At 52.0% G+C, this 20,759-nt stretch overlaps 2 protein-coding genes across 31 annotated transcripts in view; one reads left to right on the top strand and one right to left on the bottom strand.

The window, feature by feature from the left end:
• The window catches only part of WT1 (WT1 transcription factor), a 48,456-nt gene extending 35,813 nt beyond the window's left edge, over positions 1 to 12,643 (bottom strand). For all 3 annotated transcript variants that reach the window (XM_082343804.1, XM_082343805.1, XM_082343806.1), the window contains exons 1-3: positions 12,048 to 12,643; positions 6,245 to 6,367; positions 5,692 to 5,794 (exon numbers count right to left, since the gene is read on the bottom strand). In XM_082343804.1, coding sequence (XP_082199930.1) covers positions 5,692 to 5,794; positions 6,245 to 6,367; positions 12,048 to 12,492 — 671 coding nt within the window. In that variant the 5' untranslated portion in view covers positions 12,493 to 12,643. The remainder of the gene's footprint in view (positions 1 to 5,691; positions 5,795 to 6,244; positions 6,368 to 12,047) is intronic.
• LOC309606562 (uncharacterized protein) overlaps positions 12,561 to 20,759 on the top strand; it is a 51,530-nt gene continuing 43,331 nt past the window's right edge. For 5 of the 28 annotated variants that reach the window (XR_014231915.1, XR_014231916.1, XR_014231917.1 and 2 more), the window contains exons 1-4: positions 12,772 to 13,191; positions 15,505 to 15,637; positions 15,756 to 15,978; positions 19,277 to 19,319. Coding sequence is in view for 1 of the 28 variants with exons in the window: in XM_082343888.1 (XP_082200014.1) it covers positions 12,681 to 12,701; positions 13,107 to 13,191 (106 nt within the window). In the remaining 27 variants the exon portion in view is untranslated. The other 23 variants (XR_014231907.1, XR_014231908.1, XR_014231909.1 and 20 more) reach the window with 14 other exon arrangements.

Below are 20,759 nucleotides of genomic sequence, written 5' to 3'. Positions count from 1 at the left end.
TAAGTGTGTTTAAGTATATTCAGCAGAACAAAGTAGAAAAGTCCTTATTACCACTGGAATGGAACTGTCGAACCTGATTAAGACTGGAGTTACCTCTGCCAGATGGTTGCTGGCTGGCAAACCAGTATCTTGGTAGAAGAAAAGTATTTCCCGAGATCAAGGAAAAGAAATTCCCAATAAGAAAAAGGCACATGTAACTGGCATCTGCGAACAGAATTCATGATGTTTCCAGAGTTTGCTGTAATAGCTCTGCCCCACGCCTCTACCTGATGACCAACGCTCATGCACAGAGGCTGCAGCCAAACTTCCACGCAGACTTTTTCCTGCGTTCTTCCCTCCAAGGCGCCACAGAGGCTGCCTGTTCAGAAATTTCTGCTCAGCAGGCCATGGTGAATAATCATTTTACAGTCAATCTCTTGGTATTGTAATTTCTCTCTAGCTCACCAGTTAACCAAAGAAAAACCCACTAGGGATTCAACTTCTATTAATAAACACTTGGTCAGCACAAATGTTGCAGGAATAATTGAAACTAGATTTTTCCCACTCCCTGGAGACAAGTCCAATTCAAGCCTTTCTTTGGCTTTGATAACACTGCCCACCACCCTGGAAACCATTTCAGACTTTCTGCCTTCATGCCTACCTATATGGGAAACAAATATCAGTATTGTCTTAAACGAAACTTGTACACCATGTAAAGTGTTTGTAGACGACACGTAAGAAGAGGCATTATTAATTATGATTTTATTTCTTCGGTGACAGATGTCCTCTGATTTAATTCTACATTGAAGGCTAACCTAAATGGTAGATCATGTACTTCCCACTGACCGGATTCCCCAGAAGCTCTATGGCTGCTAAGGAAGCTTCTCTCACATGACAGTCTACCAGTAACAGGCTCCACTGTCAACTTCATCATTGGATTGAATTGTCAACATTCAATTACAAATATTCAAATTAGCAATTACTGCTTCTAAATTGGAATAGTTTTACCTGCTAGGGGGCCAAAGGAAACATGCATTCTCATTTAAATTGGTAGCACAGTTGCTAAAAATGAATATGTAAACCTAATAAGAGTGCAAAAAGAAAAGGAAACTAGAATGTCTAAAAAAAAAGTGTGCGTGGGAATATTTTTCAAACACAGGGCACAGAACTCCTTTTCAAGGTAGCTGTGAGAATCAACCTGTGAAATGGGCATGGTCAGGGATTGTGGGCTCCAAGGAGCTCAGCAAGCTGAGGGAGAGAGGGGGACTTGTGGAAGAGGATTCAAGGGAAGTGAGCGGGGAAGGCCCAGCTAGCTGCCTGCTCTAGGTCAAAATCAGGGGAAAACTGTGCTTGGTGTGGTTGGACTTCACTACGTTTTCCCCTCAGGGTAGCACGGGGTCCCCCCTGCCCTGGGAACTTACCTCTGAGCAAGCACAGACCAGGGTGGCCCTGGAAGCTGTCGCTCCCCCTGGGTCTGGATGGAAGGGAGAAAGGTCTCTGCCATTTCTGCCTGTTTCTTTAGGAGCCTGGACTGAACTTCAGTAGTTCACGCCCAGTGAGCGGTAAAGGGAAAGCTGGAGGAGTCTGGAGCTTGAAAGACAGCTGCTTTGTGAGTTAAGACTTCAGGAGACAGCTCACGTTGGCTCCTACAATACTCACCAATGAAAATACTGCCTCTGATCCACTGAGCGATTTCAATTGAAAACTATGGGTAAAACTAATGGATAACGGGGTTTCTTTCACAAATGTGAGGAATAAAGACCTTCCTCTAGCAAGACCTAAGGCAGATGCCACGTTTGGAAAGAAATGGCACTTAACCATCAGGAGAGGCAGCAGGGTGCAGAGGGTGGGAAGATGGGTTCTGGAGCCTCACACTTGCTCTGTCCCTTACTGTGTCACACTGGGCAAATTCCCCTCCAAGGGCTTCAGTTTCCTCCTCTGTAAAATGGGGGTGATAACCTATTGCCTACCTCAAAGAGTTTCAGATTAAATGTAAATAAGTCAATACCTGGGAAGTGCTCAGAATGGTTTCTGTAAGTAGTAAGTTTATATAAGCATCTGCTCTTTTTATTTATTAGCAAAGGTGCTGGCACAGACTGTATAAGGGGAATATTCCAGGTGGAGGACACCAAGTGGCTTGGAATCCCTCAGCGATTCAGAGCACACATGAGCTTTGAAGGCAGACAGACTAAGAATCAAATCCTGGTTCTGAGTCTCACTCGCTGTGCAACTTGAGCAAGTTACCTGGAGTCTCTGAACCTATCTCCTCTGCAGTAGAGTGCGGATTACCGTACCAACCTCGTAGGTAATCAGAAGAACTAAATGAGCAAACTGAGTGCAGCACACAGTGCAGTGCCCAGCAGCACAAAATATGCAGTAAAGCCTAGTGATTACGTAATGAGGGCTATGATCGCTGGGCTCCAGAAGGGCTGAAATCTGTTCCAGAATCCTTAGTGACCTTTAGACAAGATTCTACCCACTCTCAATACGGTGGGGAGAGAGTATGGAGAAAACTGTCTCTTAACACTTCGCATAAGTTGATTGGGGTGTCACTTTCTATTCACTACTGATCACATCTGTGTATAGCTGTAACTCCTCAGATCTGTAACCTGAAAGAGAGGAGAGAATCACTTCACAGTTCTCTCAGAATAGGCAGAGAATTTTGAGAATTTCCTCAAAGCAAATTCACATTGTGCAGTGCTTATTTAATGTCAGTGTATGTACCATTACCTTTAGGTCATGTGGGAAGGGAGACTAAATCCAAGAATGGGGAGACAGAAGCTTTGGAAGGGCAGGGCAAAGAAGCTGGGCAGGCTGCCTTAGGGGGTCAAGTGCAACAAGTCAAACAAAATACAAGCAAGCCTTTCCCAGGAGGTCCCAATTTTAGACAGAAAAGGGAACAAAGCCAGGGATCAGAAGAACCACTGAATATCTAAAATCTAAAACTTTAGCCATTAAGTGATTAAAGTTTAGTCGTACTTCCTATGCTTTTTCAAACACTGTGTTCACAAAAGCATTTAAATATCCTTCAAACATTTTTAGGAGTAGGAAAGAAGGAAATGACATAACCGTAATGGTAGTAACGTTGATGCACAGATCCAATTTTAAAACATCCTTACAAATGTCCATCCATCATTACTGCAGGGGAAGTACCTGATCTTTGAAAAGTGATTAGAAATGCTGTCAATTTAGAGTGGATGGAGCTTCAAAGACTCAGTCAGCACAAACTTCAAGGAAGCAAACTTTTCCTACGGGGTCACAAATTCTTTTTCAGGAGATATTACTTAGAGATTTTTCTGTAACAAGAGAAAATGGTATTTTTATGACATTCATATAAAAATGAGCAAAGAAGTTCCAATTATGTAGAAAGAAGAAAGGGATAAGCAAATATCTCTGAAAGATGAACCTGACAAAACTGCTTTATACAGTGGCCAGTTAGAAGATGGATTAGAAAATGTGAAATTTTTATGTATAAAATGCAATCCAAGTGACTTTTCCTGCTTCCATAGCAACCATTAATTCAGTCCTAAGTCAAAATCCACCACAGGGACTCAGTTTGGAGAAATGCTGTTAAGACAGAAGTTGTGATCACTTTATCCCCTACTCATTTCTAGGCTGTTCAGTCCCTTCGTAGGGACCCACAAGGTGGATCTAGGCTTGAAGAGGGGAGAGTAAGAAATGTGTGTAACTGTGTCACTACTGAACCAGACTCCAAAGCCTCCCACTCCCCAACCTCCAAGGAGGTATCCGAACCCATCTAAATAGCACCCATTCCAGCATCAAGGTCTTCCTCTCTGCTTGGGGTGAGGCATCAACCAGGAGCCAAGGAAGAATGACTGGGTCAAAGTCATCCCACCGGGAGCCATTCCAACTGTACCCCCAGTGGCTAGAATAAGAGCAATGCTGCTCTGGCAATGGGCAGGAGCAGCTCCTTAAAAAGGATGGCAACGACCCCACCATCTCAGTTTTGCTTGGAGAGGGGGTTCACAACAGAGATTTCAGATCCTGTACCCATTCCAGTGAGTTGACCCACCAAGGGAAGGTTCAAAGATGGTTGCTCGGGACAGATCACTGGGTCTGAGGTGCCAAAGAACAGAACTGGGTTCTAACTAGAGAGGGAGAAAAGGAGGGTGAGAAGCTGTGACCATTCAATACCTCTATCTGGGCAAAATGCATGCCTTTCCCCCCCCCCTCTAAAATTATTAAAAAAAAAAAAGGCGGGGGGAGCAGGAAGGAAAAAAAGTTATCTTGAATACAAGATCAGATCAGATATGCCGGATTTCCCGATCAAAAGGAAAGGTTTCCAAAATCTGTGTACCGTAGGCGTACAGAAGTAGACGGGCTCGACCCTGTCCCTCCCCGGGATGGGAGAATCAGACCAGTCCTAGGCTCGGTTTCATAAACACGTCGGAACATTGGCATGAGCCGCCTGCGGGCTCAAGAGCGAACACTCCTTCCCCTCCTCCACCTGTGGGACTGGAGGTCCCCCAGGCGCGGCCATTCCTTCCACCAATCTCCCAGGGCAGGCGCTTTTCCTTCCTTTATTACCTCACTACCTCCTTCCCTTGACGTCAGCCCCGGGTCTTCCAACAGAGGGGAGGGAGGATGGAGATGAGTCTGGGGCAGTCGGTATCAGGATCCCCGCAGCACCGGGTGGGGGGTAGGGATGGAATATGAGGTAATGCGCGCCCAATCCCCGGCATCCAAGGCCGCGATCTGCCACTTCCCTCCCTCCGCCCCACCTTCCCGCCCAGCTCCGGCCGGTATAGTTACTAGGCAACCCTATCGGTGACGCGGGATGCCGGCCAAGTTCACCCAAAGTTGAAGAGTAAATTTGGGGGAGAGAAGGTGGAGGGTGGAGCAAGAGCCTAGAGAAGGCACGAGGAGCTGGAAAAGAGTCTGCAAGGAAAAGAAGCTGGTCTTCGGCCTCAAGGGAACAGGAAGAAGGGCGGGCGCGGGCTGGAGCGGTCTCCCAGCAGGTACCGCTGCCGCCCGACCACAGTCCCGCACACAGTCCGGGGTAGCTGGGCGCTGGGTACGACGCCCACAGAGTGGTGCCGCAGCCCGAGACTCTGGGGGACAGGAGTGGGGAGAAGGTTGTGGCCCGAGTGTACGCGCCCTCGAATTCGTCCCAGAGAAGGCTGGCGGGTGTGGCCAGTGCGCGAGGAGGGGCTTGAGGAGTGAGAAGAACCGAGTGGGAGTGGACCCCGTGTTTAATCTTTGATCTCGAGGAAGCTGAAGTCCTCCCAGCAAAGAGCCCTTTTAAAAAAAACTCCTCAAAGCGCCGCTCTTCCTTCTTCATCTCCAAACAGTAATCGCCCTCATTTATATTCAAAGTAAGAACACTGGGGGGACTTCCCTGGCGGTCCAGTGATTAAGACTCCGCGCTGCCACTGCAGGGGGCGCGGGTTCGAGCCCTAGTCGCGGAGCTAAGATCGCGCATACCGCGCGGCGCGGCCAAAACCAAAAACCAACGTACACACACAAAGTAAGAACACCGGGAGACAGGGAAAGCTACTTCTTTCAAATGGGAGCCAGGAGAGAGGCTTTCATTTGCTTTATGGAGACGAGTGGGCTAAAGGCGTACTTTGCCTCCAGGACCCTGCACGGCCGCATCCGGGCTGCCCCGCGTCGGACGTTCCCGTGCTCGCTGGCTCGAGCGCCCCCTCCGAGGTCGCGTGGGCCCAGATGTGGTGCCGAGCGCCTTCCTACCTGCTGTAGGGCGTCCTCAGCAGCAGGGCCTGGCTGCCTGTGCAGCTGTCGGTGGGCGTGTGGCAGCCGTAGACTGGGGGCGGCACGGAGTACTGCTGTTCACCTGCAGAGAGCCAGGAGAGCGGGGTGAGAGCACACCAAGGGCTGGGGGTGCGGGGGTGCGAGGCTGCGGGCAAGGGCTGGGGCAGAGCGTCCTGAGCTGGGCTCCCAGGCTGCGCTGGGGGCACTGGGGCCTGGATGCCGGGGCCGTGCAGAGAGACGGCCTACAGGTCACAGCGAGCTAAGCCTCTCACTTCACATTCCCTTAGCAGTCAAGGCACAGAGCACCGAAAATGCCCTCTGGACATTCGCAGTCTCGGCTGAGCGGAGTTAACATACTTGGGGTGGGGGGAAACAATCTTTTCTTTTGAGTGAGATTAGGCTAATTATTTCTAAAATTCTTTTAGCTATCCTCTCCTCCCTTCCCCAGTTTGCTGTGTGCTGGAAATTCCTGGGGAGGGAGGGGTAGCATGGAAGAAGGGGAGAAAGACCCCACATCATTCCCTCCGCTTACCCAGCGAGCCCTGCTGGCCCATGGGGTCCTCGTGCTTGAAGGAGTGATTGGGGAACTGAGCCGCGTGGTGTGAGGGCGTGTGACCGTAGCTGGGCGTCCCGTCGAAGGTGACCGTGCTGTATCCTGCGGGCGCGGCCGAGAGAGAAACAGCGTCGGCGGAGAGTCAGGGACCGTGTGTCTGAACCAGCACCCGGGCGAGGAGCGCCCAGCCCCGCATTCGGATCCCGCTCCCTCAGCCCCCAGGGCTTGCGGCGGGAAGCCGGGCCCAATGTGACCTCGCGACAGGCTCCCCGTCCTTTCCCGAGTAAAGCCCAGGCCTCCCCACCATTTCCCAATTTATTTACGCCCTTGTCTTTCAGGGCGTCCGCCGCTTCTGCACACCTCGCAAGTATGAAAGCCGCCAACCGCTCGGCGGAGAAAGTTGTTCTCCCCCCAAAACAGGGCAGCGCGGGCGACCGAAATGAATCTGCTCGCCTGACCCGGCGCTGACTCGCAGCCGTAAATCAGAGGCCCGCGCACCAACTTTCATTAATTACTCGGGGCCAGTTAAACGGCATGGGCTTTAAATGGGGAGAGTAATTACAGAGTAATGTTATCTGTCTGAGGCTGCGCGACCCGACACCATTGACACCCAAGGCCCTCGGGAAAGCTGGTGAGGGGGAAAAAGAAGGGGCCTTTCAAGTTGGGCCCATGGGCCTCGACCCTGCGCCCTCCTCCTTCCTACCTCGGACCCACCTCGCGCCCAGCGGGTCGGACTGTGACCACCACTGCCGGGGCGGACTTCCTCGCGCACCAGTCCGGGAAGCCTGTTTGTTTCAGAGTGTGCCTGAGACTGTACCTCCCTTTCCCTCCATGGTATACACTGGTCCTCTGCCTCAGTTTCCCTGCCGAGAAACCGAAGGCAATACCGCCCGTATTCTTCCCCAGCTCTCCGAAAGTGAGGGAAGAAAAAAAAAAAAAACGTGTTGGTTGAAAAACGTAGTCTCCTTCTGTGACTATTGTCACTAAATTACTTTAAACATTTACCGCACTAGCTTCTGCAAAACTGTAGCTGCCTCTGGGGAAAAAGCATCCTCCAGCTAAGATAAAGATCAGTTCTGAGCCCTGAACCCAATGGTGGGGTCCCTTCCGATGCGCAGGCTCCGTAGTCTCTGGCCTGAGGTCCTGACCAAGTGACGAATCAGATTGGTCCAGACGCTCACATCGGCTCCCTGCAGGGCCACTGGGCCGGACCCAGTCCCCCCCACCCTCGGCCCCGCCTCTGGGCACTGAGCTGAGTCTCCACACCCCGCTCAATTCTTGGGAGTGGGATGAGTCAAGTGAACCCCATTCCCCCACTCTTGCCCCAGACATGGTCAAGGCTCTACAAGTGTCCAGTGAAGACTTAGATTGAACAGTGAAAGGTGGCCATTACCCACATCTTTCAAATACACATCCCCAGAACAAAAACAAAAACCGACCTTCTACAGTCCACTTCGGGGAATGTGGTGTGTCAGTGTGGGAGGGAGGGTTTGAACAGGTCTTCATTACCGGATTGTACAGGGCAGTCCAAGTCTCACGCACCAATTGGCGCCACCGGTTGACAACTTAAGAAGCCACCAGCTTTTATAATTTACATGACCCCAGAGGCCTCCATTTCTGGCCTGCTAAGTGGGTAAAGATAACCCCCGCCCCGTTAGCTGTCAGGAGTGGGTGAGCACGCTTGGGCTTCCAGACACTTCATTTTGGGAGCGGAGGCCAGACTGTGTTTAAGGCCTACCAGTCCGCTGACAAACGAAAGTTGGCTCCAAGCACCCAGTTTTGCAGAGGGAAGGCCGAATTTTCAAAGACCATTTTTTAAATAAAGAGGAGAAACAGAAGCAATAAAGAAGTTGTCTCTAGACGAACCCTTCTCCATTCTTGAGCCGATGAGAAGGCAGTGGCCCGGGCACCGTGCTGTCCTCGGAGGCGGGCTCCGCAACCTTCGGTGCACGGCTAGGGCCACGGGTTGCGGGCTGCAGATCCTGCGCCGGCCGCGTCGCCTCCGCGCCCCGCGAGGCTCCCAAGGACCCGTCCCAGACCGGACACCGGACCGCTGGGCAGAGGCTGGCCTCCAACCCCCTCTCGCAGTCCCCCTCCCCGGAGAGGGGACGGGCATCGGTGAAAGGACCCTCAGAGAGGAGGGAGGGCTCTTTAAATTAGAAACTTATCGGATGCGGAACTGATCAGAGCGTGCTGTCCCGGGGCCTAGCGCTGAGCCAGGCGCGGAGAGCGCTGGGGCAGAGGCCGGGGGGAGGGACAGCTGCCGGCAGAAAGGGGCAGCATGTTCAAAGGCTCCTTGTACAGGCCTTAGAGGGAGAGGCTCGAGGGGCCAAGGTAGCGCCTTTCCCACGATTAGTCTCGGCCGGGGAAGGGAGTGCAACCTTGACCGCGGGGAGAGGCGAGACACGCTGTGCGCCTCTCTCCCCCGCCTGCCGCAGCGGAGGAGCCCGGGAACCGCTTGGCCGAGCCAGGCCCCGCGGGAGCTGAGGGATGGAGTGGACAACAGGCTCTGTCAGGAAGGTGGTCCCAAGGCTGAAAATCATGACTCCGCAGCTTCGGCAGCATACGGGGAAATTTGTCCCGCAACGAAATACCCTCTCCAATGCGACCTGAGGGGGGCGCCCTTGGCCCTAGGGCTGAGCTGGTGTCCCCACGTGACACTAGGGTGGCCTGGTGATAACAAGGCCTCCTGTAGGTAAAGGGTTCTGCGCGCCAGTGGGGCTGGGGGAATCGCGCACACTGTCAAGCAGTCTTTGTCTTCCCTTCCCAAACCCCGCACTTAGTCTAGGGCTATCGAAGTCCTCGCCCTTCTTCTGCCCCGGCAAATTCCCCACCTCTCATACAGACTACAGTGGGTTGGGTGCCCATCCAGCAGGGAAGAGAAAATCCATCTCAACAGCGGGGCCAAGATCCCTGGGAAAGGAGGTAGAAATAACCTAGAATGGTCTGGGTTTGAGTCCAAGTTCTGCCACAGAGAGATCTCCTGCACACATTATCTCTTAGAGCCTAGATTTCCTCATCCAAAAATAAGGGGCTCCTCCAGTGTCAGGCTGTGAGCTTCCTGCAAAGGTTGAGGCACTTTAATTGTCTTAACATTCAATCCCCAGTGCCTGGCACAGAGTAGGTGCTCAATAAATGTTTCCTGAATTAATATTTAGAAGCAAGATTAGAATACCAGCTATAATATTTAAGCAATTGGAAAAAAACGAGGTGTGATACCTTGGGGTGGGGGGAGGTACAAGAGTGCCAGCAATTGTCCCCACCCCTGGGCCCTCGCTAGGTTGCCCTGCCTGGGGACAGGGAGCCAGAAGCTTCATTCCTCTCTGCCTCGGCCTGCTGATGGCCATTCCCACACTTTGGGGAAGGAATTGATGCCCTTGCTTTCCCCTGGTTAAGCCTCCTACCAAGACTCTACATTGCTGGGAGAGCTGCAGGAAGCCCAGAAATCGAGAGAATAAATCTGAAATCTCAGGGCCCCAGGGCCCACTCTGGTTGCCAATGCCAGGGCTGAGGCACAAGTGGCTTCTGACATCCGACCCCAGCTCCCAGCTGCTGACTGAGTCCCAAGGACTGGTCAAGTGTGATCCCTTTACGTTTTGATTACAAGAGAAAACCTAAGCCCGAAGAAGACAGGAACCGGCTTACAGGCTGTGGCCTGGATCTGGGGCCGCCTCTCTACTGGGCTATTTCCCAGGATGGGGAGGGGGGATTCCTTTACCTGCTAGTTGGTCTCCAGCTCCCAAGCCCTTTTTCTCTTTAACATCCTGGGCCTATCCTCTAGAAAGGAATTGGGATTTTTCCTTTAAGCATAGTGCCCACTGGCTAGGAAGCCCACAGTCTCACTCCTGAGGCTGAGTTGATGAAATTCTGGGCAGCAGACCACCCTGTAGAAGGATGGACCCAGGGATCCAACCAAAGCCGCAGAGTCCAGGTTCCAAAACCCCGACAGAACCTAGATGGTTTCAAATAAATGATAATGGTAGTATTTTGCACAGGGGGTACTTAGATCAAATAGCTTCTCAGGTGTCTTCAAATAGCACACATCCACACAGAGACTCACTCACGTCACACACCTGCCTGCCAGTCTTGCCGTTTCTGGTCCAACCAAGTTTACGTGGCTGCTGCCTTCTGTGTTTAGAACCCCTTGGGTGGGAGGGGGGGTCGGACTTCTGCTTGTGTGGCATAGAACTTCAAACCTGAGCCAAACACCAGGTTGCCCATCTTGGCTCTCCTCTTACAGATGGGGAAACTGAGACCTGGAGATTTGCCAGAGGTAACATCAGCCTGCTAATTAGAGGTGGTACGATCAGAGGAAAAGAATCTGTAATAGTCACTGAGCTGTTTCAATACTCCTTGAGTCTGAAACACTAATTTCCTTTAGGAAGGACCTAGAGTGGAGGGACCCCACGGGTGGGCTTGAGGTTCTTCCACAGAACATGGATCCCAGGTTCCCCAAACGAAGAGAGGAGGAGGGCGGTTTCGGTTTCGCCAGGGCTTCTAGTGGGCCAGGTGTTCCGGGCTGGGCTAAGATACGAACAGCCTGGAAATACGGTTTTACAACGTGCGTGCGAAGGCGGGAAGAACAGGGCCCTTCTGAGCCTTGGGAGCCGCAGCACCTCCTGCATACAGTACACACTCTACTCCTCCTAGCCCACGCATTCTAGAAACATCCCAGTCCCTAGGCCCGAGGGAATTTTTGCTCTAGGAAAAGCATCCACCCCTTTTTTAAAGCATTTCCTACAATATCGAATCAACTCGAATTGGTTTAGGTTCACAACAGCGCAGAAGTCTAATTAGAATAAACTTAGAAATCAAAATACAAAGGTTCGGCGTGATTGGTTCCGCACTGGTCCCTGAGAAAAAGAAGTGAGAGGGTGCCGGCGCGGGATGAGAAAACCACCAGCTGTGTCCCTCGATGTACAATGACTGAAAACGGAAAATAAACCTGTCCTTGTTCTAACCTCCAAGTCTTGCAAAAATCTTTCTCCAGCTAAGCCCCGTGTTCAACGACGAGGAGGCGCCAGAGACGGGCTGGAAGTAAGGCCGACGCTCGGGCCTCATTCCACCGCCTGTGGTAGGACCCGGTCCCGCAGAGATTGGAATCAGATAAACGTGGTTCTCTTCCAGCCCTGGAGCCCGCGTGGCCGCCACCTGAGCTGGAACCCAGGAGAGATCCACTTATACACTACCATGCGCTAGAGCCATAGGCGAACACGGACACGGGTCCAGGAAAGCCACTATTGTCTCTAGCTCATTCATTTACTCATTCTAGTGCTCCAAGGTGCTTACTGTGCCTCCCTTAGGTCTAGAGTGGCTCCTGGACATTTTGGCGTGGCGGAGGCAGCAAAGGCTGCTCACCCTGCGCTGGTCCCACTCTGAATCCAGGGTCTAAAAAGTCCAGTGCCTGGCGACAGTTTGGTGGTGCCTTGAGCGACAAAACCTCTTCCCGAGGCAGAGCCAGGCATTGCACCGGTTCCCGCTTCCCACTCCCACGGGGAATAGTCTTAGAATCTCCCGAGGTCCGAGGGGCCCCAGATGACCTCCCGGCTCATGCGAAGAGTCCGGTTCCCCGCTCTGGAGGATGTCAGGGGGCCATGCCCTGGACTCCCTCTCCTTGCCCTCCTCTCCCCCAGCTGCTGCTTCCTCTACCCTCACAGTCCTTGGGGAGGCGGCCGAGTAAGAGCTGTGGTCAGGTAAGGGGTAGGACAGGGGAGTGCCCGCGCGCAGCCACAGCCCAGTCGCCACCGCCCCGCGTGTAGGGGGCGCTCCCCAGTCTGCTTACCCTGGTTGCGAATAGCGGGCTGGCTCTCGAGGCAGCTAGGCAGGTAGGGCGCGTTGGGGAACATCCTGGCCTGGCCGGACGACGCCTGGCTGGGCGGAGGAGGACCGAAGGGTCCGTAGCGACAGGCTCCAGCCGTACCGGTGAACTGGCCCGAGAAGTGGACGGTGAAGGCGCTCAAGCACTGCTCCTCGTGCGGCTCCGCGCCACCCCAGCTCGGCTCCTGTTTGATGAAGGAGTGAGGCGGCGGCGGCGGCGGTGGTGGCGGCGGAGCAGGCGGCGGCGCAGGACCGCCCAAGGAACTGTAAGCCGAGGCGCCCGGGGGCGCAAAGTCCAGCACCGGCGCCCACTGCGCCGCGCCGCTCACGGGCAGGGCGCAACCGCCGCCGCCACCCAGCGAGGGTACCGCCGGCAGCAGCGCGTTCAGGTCCCGCACGTCGGAGCCCATTTGCTGTGGCTCAGCCCCGGACGCTCCGCGGCCCCACCGGCTTTGCAGACGCTCGGCGCTCGATTCCGCCGCGCCTAACTTGGCCCAGATGCCTTCCGGGCCCCGGATCCCCGGCTGCTCGGTCTGCTGAAGGCACCCAGGCCCGGAGCGGAGCGTGTGCGAAGACGCTGGCTCCGGGGCACACGTGGATGCCGGCTCTTGCGGCAGGGGTAAGTCCAGGATCGCGGCGAGGAGGCGGCGGGGCCCCGGCTCCTGGGCTGCAGTCCCGGCTATGGGTGGGTGGGTGGGTGAATGAGTGGGAGGGAGGGCGGGAAGGGGGGAGCGGATAGGCGGTCGAGTTTCGGAGAGCCCCCGGGTGTGGGCGCTGCCTTGAACTCCTTACCCCAGCTGCCTGGCTACCCCCAGCTTCCCAAAGCTCAAATAAGAGGGGCCGGCGGCGGGGGAGGAGGAGGAGTCAGCAGTCTCGGCGGCTCCATTCACACCGCAGCCCTAGCAGATTAGGCAGAGCGCGCGACTCCTTGGGGGCGTCCTCGCAGTGGGGGTGGGGGGCGGGCCCGAGGGAGCGTCCCTCTCGGAGACACCCTCCTCTCCTACCCGCCACGCGCTCTCCGCAGGCCTGTGGGACACAATCCTCCCCCCACCTCCCTTTCTCGGCCTTCGCGAGTGTGGGCGCCTTGGGGTACTGGCGAGCCTCTCCAGGTGAGCACTGAATGTCCCCTCTGCATCCCTGTGTGATGGGGGTAGGGAAGGGGTTGTTAATCAGGGAGGGCGGGTTGGAAGGAGGGGCAGGGGGCTCCACGAGGGCGGGAACTTCAGGATAACGCAGAGAACTTTACCGGACTTCAAAGAGGCGGCGGCTCTTCCTTCTAGAGCCGTCAGACTGGACTGGTGGTCATAATCTTGGGGTCACTGGGGAGCGGGGTGGCTTTTTGTGGATTCCAGAGGCCAGACTCAGGCGAACGTGGGTCACCTGGAGGTTGCATCATTTGTGATAAACGGGGCGTATATCCACCGTCTGGTAGTTGGCGACATGGTGAGGTTTGCGCCCAGAGAAGGGCGGTTGTCGCCTACCTAAAAACGGTGTCAGCGGCACTTAATCTCCCTTTCTAGTGAGGAGTACCTAACTCTTCTACGGGGAAACCGGGAAAACAAAACGGCGGCTAGTTTGGGAGGGAAGAAAACCCTTAGGGAAATGCCCAGATTCCGGTCGGAGAATCCAGGCGCCGAGTTTGGAGGTTAGGGGGTGGGGAAGGTTTAGATACGAAGTCCTTGGGGCGAGGTTGGCTCTTGGAGCCGCTCCTGCTGAGCTCTGCCTCCGCTCACTCCAGTCGGGAGTACCATTCTGCATGCGTAGTGACTGATCAGGAGGCGAAAGCCAGGGTACGCGGACGGAAGAGAGCCTCCAGCGACCCAAGGTCCAAGGCAGGGTTCTTACTGTTCAGAGCTCCCAGCGCCTGGCATGGCCAAATCAGATTCCTCCCTCCACCTAATCATTCTTTGGGAGCCCCGCGCCCCAGAGCAGGTGCTTGAGGTTTTGTTTTGTTTTCTTTCTTTTGGTTCTTCCAAAAGAGTCGGCTTCTATCGGGAAACAGACCCTAGGCTAGAAGCGCCGGGAACCTGAATGGGAGTGCGCTTCAGGGGCGCGTGGAAACGCCCAGGAGGCAGCGGCGACGGCGCAGCCTGGGACTGCCAGGAGCGCCGGGCGGGAAGCGGCCTGTTGCCGCCTGGCCTCTGACACGAGGCTGGCCGGGGATGGGGCCCGAAGCTTTTCAGCCAAGCCCATGTGAAGCAACAATCAAGGTAGTTGCAGTTTTATAGAGAAGTCGGGAGTTTTAAAGCCTTGATTTACTCACAATTTCTTACGCGTTGGTTTTAGTTAATTCCCACTAAGTAAACGGTAGCCAGGAGTTCTCGCTGCGGACCCGAAGCGTGTGCCAGCTCAAGATCTACACGCTAAGCGCAGTTCCCTCCTGTTGGGGTCGCTTGTCTTGGAGGCGCAGGAAACCGTGAGGGCAAAGGTCAAGAACAGGCGCTACCCGTTTGATCGCCGGACCGCTTTCGCGGTGGTGGACACTTCTCCGCGCTACTTTGGTGCCTGACTTTGCAAAGTCTTCAGTCAGAAACTTTTTCTTTCTTTTTAAAAAAATAAGTGAAAAGGCTCTCGAGGCCAGCTCCTTCTCCCCTACACTCCCTGTGGGCCGCCCACTCCTCGCCCGCATGTCCCATCTCTAAACCTGCGCGGGACTCCAGGGCTGGGCAGAGGACAGGCGCTTTTCGTATTTTGGGTGGAGAAAGGCCTCGCGAGATAAAACTTCTCAGGCCAAGTTGTCCCTAGGACGCCCCAGACCACTGTCTCACACCCTTCACTTTTATTTCTACTTAGAAGTCGTTTTTCTTAACTAGGACTCACTCAAGCGCTACGAGGAAAGGCGAGCCCTTTATGAAAGCCCGGGATTTCCACTTCTAAGTGAAAAAGGTTGAGATTTTTTTCTTTTTTTATCCTTCTTTGCAATTTTTGGGGGGTGGGTATTTGGAGGAAGGTGGCTTGATTGTGAGCTTTTGCGGTTTTGAATCCCAGATAGAGGAAGGGCGCTTAACTCTCTGAGTTAAAAAAAAATTTTTTTTTGGTTTTTTTTTGCCTGGGGGTGGGGTGAGAGGAAAGGAGGGGGCTAGCAAATTTAGAACTCCTCTCTCGCCCGCCATTTGTCGCCTGAGACCTCTTCAGGGAGGGAAGAGCAGTGGTGAGATCCCCATTTCAACCCTGGGGTACCCCCTCTCCCAGACCTTGTAGTCCAAAGCGGTGGGAGGAGTTCCCTGCAACCCTCAGGGCAGAGAAGTAAGTGCTGCGCGTCCGAAGCCGCAGCCAGAGGGCCTCACCCGAGACGAGGTCTTTGAACGCCCCTAGCCAGTGCCCACGCCCGGGAGCCCAGGCGCCCCAGGGCCAACCCTGGGAAACCCGCACACTGCTGCGCTCACGGGGTGCCCTACGCTCCCCACTTGTCCCTCCACTAGGTGACGTTCTCCGCGGGAGCTCTGCAGTTACCCAGGCGGACGCGCCCGCTCTGCTGGCCTCAGCGCCCTGAGCTGGGCAGAGGGGGAGACAGTCTGGCCGGGAAGAAGGTCCAACCTCCGCCCGCCCCAGCAGGTAGAGCGCGCTCTGCTGCACCTCCTGTGGCTCGAGACCGGCCCAAGGTCCCAGGGATCTGAGGGCTGCGGAGAACTGGCCTCTCCTTTCTCTCAATCACCTTCCCACCCCCCGATAGCACTGAGACCTGTGGAAGAGGATGTGGTCTGAATCGCCGATTGGCAGAGCTGGAAATTAAACTCCTCGTTCTACAGAAAAGGAAACTGAGGCCCAGGCAGAGGGAGGAAAGGCAGATGTGGAGTGCAGTGGTTAAGAGCAAGAGATTGGTGGCCAGAAAAAGGAATCTCAGCTCCACCAGGTAACCAGCAGCTGTGCAACCATAGACGAGCTCCGCAGCCGCTGTGAGTCTCAGTTTCCTTATTGGTCACATGGAATAATGGGATATTAGTACCCACCTCAAGGGGTCCTGAGGATTCGACGGAAGAGAGTGTTGGCCTATGCCCTCAATAAACGTAACAATTTTTGTTACTATTGTTCAAGGACACGTAACAAATTAGTGGCAAAACCGAGCTGAAACCCTGGTCTCTCTCTGGGCTTAACCCACCACTCCTCTGCTTCTTTAGAGCTAATGGAATGGAGAGTAAAGGAAAGAAGGAGGAGGAGAGACGCTAAAAACCCATGTGGCTTTGTATCACTGGTAAAGTTCATCCTGGCCTGGAAGGGGCTTAATTATTGCAAGCTTTAAAAATGGATGCTGAGTGGGAGGGGGCAGTGAGGTCCTCTACCCCCCCGCCCCCCACTTTGACCCCGGCGCCGTCAACTGCATCTGACCGAGAGCCCAGCCCGGCCCTGCAGCCGCGGCCCCAGGGACCAGCGCGTACTCCCGAGCCGCGCTCCGGGTGTCACCCCGCGGGCGCCGACAACTGAATAAACACACCGTAGCGCTGCGATCTGTCAAGGGCTGGGGCCGCCTGCCCGCGCCCGGGGCCGTAGACAGCGAAAAGGAGTGGTGGGCCGCCCGGGAGGAACCAGCGCTCGATTAGCGCCTCGCGCAGAGGCCAGTGTCCGAGCTCCACGCTCCCGACCGCTGCTCCTCTCCTCCCCGCCGACTCCAGCTCTTAGCATTCTGCCTACCTCGGGCTGCTGGGCAGCCGCTTAGGCTGGTTTCCATCCCCGCGCAGGCGGTAGAAATCCCAGCTTCATTTATCTAAATTTAAAAAAAAAAAAAAAAAAAAGTAAGAGAAGAGCTTTTGGTATAGTCTACCCCAGGCTTCCTCTGTTCGTTTGAAAATTAACTCTACTTTTTGGCCAATCACCCATCTACGGTTCAAACTCAGTTGGTTTGGGGGCCAGGACCGGTGCGCACTACCAGGTGCGCAGAGCAAAACTCCCCCTTTCCCCCAGCTCGCAGTGCCTAGAGCGGTCAGGGTTACCCGTCTGTTCTGATGCCACCGCGAGATGGTCCCCGAGCTCCGAGAGAGTCCCCAAAGAAAGGACTGCGCAGCGCTGCCACTATTATTATACCGTAAATCTTTTTAAATTCTGGAACTAATTATATAGAGGATATGTCTCAATTTGTTCTGCATTAATGCCACAGTGGGGATGGAGGCCGGGCTGTGGCCAGAGCAGATACGCAGGCCCATGAAATTGATGAGCTGAGAGTTGCTTCCACTCCTGAGCGCACCATCTGGAATTCCAGTCTGAGGTTACAATTAGAACTACTGACCCCAGATTCAACTTTGCAAACAACAGGAGAAAAAAATGGGAAAAAGAACCAAGAGAGAAAAAAAAAAAAAAAAAGAACTTATTCTGCACCTGTTAAAAAAAAAAATCCTCGCACAACCTTAAAATCTTCCCATCTTAGAAGATTCTTTCCAAGTATTTCTTTTGTGTTTTTTAAACCTATAAAAGATAATGGAATATATTTTATAGATTGGATTTTATCTTATCCCCTTTCCCTCTCCCGAGTGCACTCAGTTTAATAGTTGTCAGTTTTTCCTCAGTGTTGGATTTAATTATGTAGGACCAAAACATTCCTCAGTAAATTAGCTTGCTAAATATTGTCACTTTTGTGATTCTGCCTTTGAGAAACAGCTTAATTACTGAAATCTATCTGGATCTAGAAACTTTTTTTTTCTTTTTGACGGTTGCTCCACCTTAACTGTAATCAGAGATGTTATGTGTGTTGTAATTTTATTTGTGTTCTAAATCGGTTGTGCCAGTTTCTTCTTTCTTTAGTTACACGCTGCTTTATTTTCCTCTCACTTTGACCCCCTGAAGAAAACGAAGGACCAGGCAGTACTGGGGAATCTGTTAAATTTATTAGCATAAATGCCTAGACAAAACGAGATATAAATCATTCAGATGTATTAAGCCGTAAAGTATCCCAATGAAGTCAGTCCCTTGCCAGGGTCCTGGTGTATAAATGTTCATATAAAACAAGGTATCAGTATTATCTTTCAAACTGAATATATGTTGTAAAAATATCCAAATGTTAAGTTAGGAATATGGGGGCAGTGGCAGGGCAGGAAGGGAATATTCTTTAGAGCAGCCTATTAGCATTGTAGTACTCAAAAAGTGTGACAGAAAGGAAAAATCTGAACAGTTTGCATTTGGAATATTCAGTAAACCGTTTTTTTTAAGGCTATATTTGACTGGAAGCACAGGAATGAGGCAAGAAGAGATAAATAAAGAACAAAAGTCATTGCTTTCTATAGAATGCATTTTTTTTTTCTCCAAAGGTCAATTTAGCTTCAAAAAAAAAAAAATTCTGCTCAGAAAAGCACTGGCTTTTCATACAGATAACGGATGAGCCATTAATGAAGAGCCACCTGGGCCTTCATCTGTGAACCCGGATATGCAGCTGGTCGTCAGGAGAAGGATGTGTATTCACTAGAGGTGGATTGGGAGAAGAGGGGTTGGGGGAGTGAGGAAGGGGAATTGCCAGAATTCCTAGCAGAGGTTTACGAAGACAAAAATCAGATAAAATGTTTCAGGAGCAATGGCTCGCATAGCTCATAACTACAGCTCTCCGTAAATCTTGGCAAATCAGGGCTTTTTTTTTTTTTTTTTTTTTTTGCCTCTTAGAAATGATTACTCTGAAGCTTTTTTTTTAATCAAGGAGTCAACCAGAGAAAGGGAATAGTCCCCCTTTTTTTCCAGCAGGGGCATCCTTACCCTTTCACTTCCATTCATTCATTCGCCGTGCAGCAACTATTCATTGGCACGTCCTATGTGCCAGGCACTGTGGCAGGGACCGAGAATACAGCAGCGTGGGGACAGGCTCTGCCGTGCTCCCATGGATCTTACATTCCAGTAGGAATGACAGACAAACTACAAGAAACAAGTCAGATGCTTTCAGATAGTGGTAACTGCTGTAAAGGAACAAGGAGGTCTGCTGGTCTGAGAATGGCTTAAGGCGAGATGGGGATGGGAGCAACGTATTACCCTCACTTCATTCTTCCCTCAACCCACACTGCCACATTTTAATGTGTTTAGTAAGTATCCCACCCTACAGTCGAGATGCAGGGAAAGTTGGAAGGATTTGGAATGCTTGGTCTAGATAAGTCTCTGCCTACAAGGCAGCTGAACTTTTCAGTGGGGCAGCTGTTCAGGTAAAGCTGGATTAAAATTGCCAGCACTAGCTGAGTGACTGAAAGTTACTTAAACTCTGAAAAACTTGATTTTCTCCTCTTCAAGGTAACAATAACGGTGCCTATTCAAGTTGCAAGAACTAGATAAGGTAAGGCATGTAAATTTTTTAGCCCATAGAAGGCATTTAATAAATGGTGGCTGTTATCTATATTAACATACAGTCTGGTTTTGGTTTGGTTTGGTTTGGTTTGGTTTTTGCTTCTAATTAACTGATGAGTTCTAGACTTAGAGTTGATATTGGTGTGAGTTAAGAAAAGGTAACAATCTTTGCTCTCGTTGTGTCAGGGAGAAGGGCAGTAAGGGAGCCCTTTGCTCAAGGGTCTGACCTCAAGCAAGGATGTTGCCACCTCAAAGTAAATTGAAACCATTTTGTCCTACGCCTGGGCCCCGAAACGGGAAATATGTGGCTTTTGCTTCAAAATCAACTTCTTTCCTTTCAGTACAGAAGGCTCTAGGCTAACGTCAGCTTGAAAAGTTTAGGATTGCCTTCTTCCTCATAGTCACATTTCAGGTGTGCAGCCAGGTCCAGAATAAAGAATTAAAGAATCCTGGGCTAGCTACAAAAACACCTGGGCTCAAGTCCTGTCTCTGCCAATGACCATGGCCTTGGGGAAATAACTTAAGCTCTTGGTTTTTCATTACCCTTATCTGGAAAAGGAGGAGGATGATAGCAATGAAGTAAAGTGTGCAGAATGATCTGAAAACTGTAAAGTGCTGGGCGATGCACGGAACCATCAGGATGATCTGTAACATGGGAACTAACCGTGGAAAGGAATACTCTTGGGAGCACGGGGGTACATGGCTTGCTCTCATGCCTCTTCATTTGTAAAGTGGGCATAGGGCTTTCCTCTTGGGCTTGTGAGAATTAAATGAGATATATGAACAACACTTGGCATAGAGTGTGTGCTACGTGGGTGTTGCTGTTGCTCTTATTGTTACCCTTCTCTGGTCATTTTTCTGGGCTCAGAGGTGGGCCTTAAGTTTTCACACCAATAACTTCTTATTCTGGAAGCACAGACTAGTATAAGTAATTTGGCTTATGGATAATACGGCTGGGGCTTAAGTCCTCCTCTGCTACTTATTTTCTGTATGACTTTGGGTGACTTCCTTATCCTCTCTGAGTCTTAATTTTCATAACTGTAAAATGAGGCTAATAATACCTTCACCTCACAGAGTTGTTTTGAGAACAAATTAACACAACACGTGTAAAGTGCCTGCATGGCGCCTGGCATGTAGTTGGAAATCAGTAAATGGTAGTAATTAAAAATTTAATTTGTCTAATCAGAGAATATTAGCTGACTTCAAAAAACAAATCAGCTATCAAGAACTTGAATTACAGCATGATTCTGAGCACGCAGAGAAACGAATTACCATCTTTTTTTAAACTACCCCGTGCCACGTTGAAATCTCACTCTCTCATATATGAACGGCTTTGCAATCAAGACATTGACAAGGTTTCCTTTTTGACTATGAGCCTGTTAGGATAAAAGTCAGAATCCTATTTATTTCCACTGGGTTTCTTTGCAGA

Source organism: Balaenoptera borealis (genome assembly GCF_965194805.1).
Source record: "Balaenoptera borealis genome assembly, chromosome: 11".
NCBI lineage: Eukaryota > Metazoa > Chordata > Mammalia > Artiodactyla > Balaenopteridae > Balaenoptera > Balaenoptera borealis.
The sequence above is the reverse complement of the archived record's forward strand: the minus strand, read 5'-3'. Positions and strand labels throughout refer to the sequence as shown.